This window comes from Myotis brandtii, unplaced genomic scaffold (assembly GCF_000412655.1).
Source record: "Myotis brandtii unplaced genomic scaffold, ASM41265v1 scaffold240, whole genome shotgun sequence".
Classification (NCBI taxonomy): Eukaryota; Metazoa; Chordata; class Mammalia; order Chiroptera; family Vespertilionidae; genus Myotis; species Myotis brandtii.
The window spans coordinates 6,102,701-6,105,888 of record NW_005359064.1 but is presented as its reverse complement, the minus strand read 5'-3'; the positions used below and the strand labels follow the sequence as shown (position 1 = coordinate 6,105,888).

The following is a 3,188-nucleotide window of genomic DNA, read 5'->3' as shown; positions in this document are numbered from 1 at the left end:
CAGTGGGGGCTCGGTGGCCTCCCTCACCCCCACTGCCGCCCACTCTGGCTCCCACCTTTTCGGCTTCCCACCCACGCCGCCCAAGGAAGTGTCTCCTGACCCCAGCGCCACGGGGGCTGCCTCCCCAGCCTCCTCCTCCGCAGGGGGTAGTGCTGCCCGGGGGGAGGACAAGGATGGCGTCAAGTACCAAGTCTCCCTGGCCGAGAGCATGAAGATGGAAAGCGGCAGCCCCCTGCGCCCAGGCCTGGCTGCCATGGGCACCCAGCCTGCCACACATCACCCCATCCCTACCTACCCCTCCTACGTGCCGGCTGCCACCCACGACTACAGCAGCGGACTCTTCCACCCTGGAGGCTTCCTGGGTGGCCCTGCCTCCAGCTTCACCCCTAAGCAGCGCAGCAAGGCACGCTCCTGCTCAGGTAAAAGCAGATGCTAGGGACCTCGTGGATGTAGGGGCAGTTTGTGTTTTGTGGGGTGGTGGTTGGGGTGGGGCGGTGTAGGCTATGGTCTAGGAGAGGGGGCGGTGTCAGGCTCCCAGGTCTGGGGATGCATGATGTCCCTTTCTAAGAGCCCCAAGAGATGTCTGAGAGCCCAGAATGGGGGAGAGGGGGTCCTAAAACATTTGCCTTTGAGTGTTCCTTGTGGCCCCCAAAGTTCACTTTTCTTCCCCATTCCTTACCTTTCCCTCCAAGGCTGGCCAATGCCAGACCAGACCACAGAAGGGAAATTCCCCCTTCCCCTCCCTGAATCTTAAGTGAAGATTCAGTGTGAGAGAAGGCAATGTGCAGGGGAGAGCAGAGAGGCCGTGTGTATGTGTGCATACGTGTGTTTGTGAGCGTGTGCACTCCAAAGGCTCCAGATCTTGAAGGAATCCGGTTCTCCAACTCAATCAGTCCGATCTTGGGATTTCTGTGGCTCCTGATCTCCTTGGGAGATTTCCCCAAAGCAAAATTCCAGAACCTGTTCATGCTCCCCGCCCCTGGCGTGCCCTTTACTCTCCCTCCCTGAGGGCTGGAGTGAAGGGATGAAGCTGTAGGTGCCTCTGCCCCTTCGCAGGAGGAGCTGCTGGGGCCAAGTTGGATTTGTCCAAGAATCTGGCCTTCGTAGAGCAGAAACCATGGCTAGCGTGGGAGTCCTATCGATGCATCCTTCCCAATTCTTTTAAGCTGGGGAAAGGAAGATTTTACAAACGTACTCCCAAGTCCAGGACACACCTTTTCTTGCCCATATATACTGGCAATTCAGTTAAACTAAATGTGGAAAAATGTCCCGGGTAACACGATGCTAAAGCAGTTACCCCGTTTGATCGCTGAAGCTGCCACCTGCACCCATCTTCGTCTCACTTCCGAGTCCCTGTTCTGCTCAGACCAGCTAGCTGGCCTTTAATTAGTCCTTTCTCCCACGTTTGTTTTACCTTCTATCTGAATTCCAGATGGTCTTTTAACAAAAACAAAACAAACAAAAACAAAAAGCAAACAACAGCAAACAAAACAAAACCCAAAACAAAAAACCTAAAACAACTTAGCCTAAAAACGAAAGGGCTTATTATTTATTTTAAAGCACAACTTCGATCTGAGTCCTGGACTGAAATGTAGGGCCTCAGCAGAAGAGGGGGTTTGGGGGGAAAGAAGGATGTTACCCTGGACTGAGCAGAAAGTCAGGGTAAATGCTGAGGGCATAGACGTGGAGCAGACTCAGTAGGTAGCGAATGCGGTTGAGGGGATAGGAGAGAGACAAAAGAACTAGAAAGGGGGCCCGGAGTCTCCGGGGCCAGCCAGGTGATTCCAGTCACGGCCCTGCCATTGACAAAGTTTGTTGTAAATACCCTCTCCTTGTCGTCCATGCGGAGAACCCCTGGGGCCCTGGCCCGCTTTCCCTCAGCCCGGTTTCCCTTTCGCCCAGAGAGGTTTTTGAAGAGGGAAATTAGGTCTTAAACTAGTCTCTGCACCCCGCTCCTTGGGGGAGAGCCCCTGGCTCCCTTTCCCCGTCGGGACTGGGACTAGAAGTCACCTCCCCTGAAGCAGCCTGGCCGAGGGGACTGCTGCCGGATCGGCATCCGCTCGCCCACCGACTGTCTTCCGCGACCTTGTCGGTTAAGCAGGCTGGTGTCTCTCCCTGTCCCCCTTCAGAAGGCCGGGAGTGTGTCAACTGCGGGGCCACAGCCACTCCTCTCTGGCGGCGAGACGGCACCGGCCACTACCTGTGCAATGCCTGCGGGCTCTACCACAAGATGAACGGGCAGAACCGGCCGCTCATCAAGCCGAAGCGGAGGCTGGTAGGCAGCGGGGCGAGGGGGAGCCGGTGCTGGGGAGCAGGCTGGTGGGCGGCACCCTGGTAGCTAACCTGGGCGGGAGCTGACAGTTAATTTAAAAAAAAACAAGAACAACAGAGAAGGCTTCCAACGCAGATGATTGCCACTTCAGACCTTTTATCATTAAAATCACTTGGATGTCGGTTGGGGTTGCCCTTCTCTCCGGCCAGATTTTTTTTTTCAGGCCAGATTTCCTCCTCGGCAGCCGGTCAGGGACCCTCACCCCCACCCCGCTCAGGGATACCGAGAGTTGAGTGTCCAAGGGCCCTGGCCTCTGTTTAACTCTTTTTAAAAATAGGGCCATGAAGTAATTTTCCCTGTGGCTTAGGGCAGCTCTCTCACAAGCTCCTCATGCCTATTTAAATAAAACACACCAGCCACCAAAAAAACCTGCCCTTTATTATTTTTCCATGGAGACACCTATACTGTGTATTTTCATTTGAGCGATTTAAAAAAAAAAATGCCCTTTCGGATCTCCTGCCGGAGTTTCCTATCCGGACATCTGCAGCCTGAAGATAAGGAAACTTCGTGTATCTGTTTCCGGACTCTGCGAGTTTTCAGAGTCTCTCCTCGGCTCAGTCCTGCCTCTCGCTGGGCTGTTTTGAAATTTCTAATACGCTCCACTTTGCAAATAATGTGTAAAATGCTAAGAATAATAAATATATTTTTTCAGGGCGAAGTGATTTATGAGGCTTAAATCACTCTCGCCGCTTTGGGGGGCCCCCTTTTCCCCCCTGCAGTGAGGGCGGGGTGAGGGCCCGGGTAGGGATGGAGGCTAAAGTGTTGGCCCCTGAGTCAGAATTCCAGCTTCAGGCTGCTTACTCACCCTCACCCCTCCCGGCTCTGAGACTGCAGTCCATAGGCCCCCCTGCGGCCA

The 3,188-nt window shown here is 54.5% G+C and overlaps 1 protein-coding gene across 1 annotated transcript in view; it reads left to right on the top strand.

Moving 5' to 3' along the window:
* The window catches only part of GATA2 (GATA binding protein 2), a gene marked incomplete at its 5' end in the record, with an annotated part of 9,583 nt that overhangs the window by 3,553 nt on the left and 2,842 nt on the right, over positions 1–3,188 (top strand). Inside the window, 2 exons of the mRNA XM_014540251.1 lie at positions 3–419; positions 2,130–2,275. Of these exons, the coding sequence (XP_014395737.1) occupies positions 3–419; positions 2,130–2,275 (563 nt within the window). The remainder of the gene's footprint in view (positions 1–2; positions 420–2,129; positions 2,276–3,188) is intronic.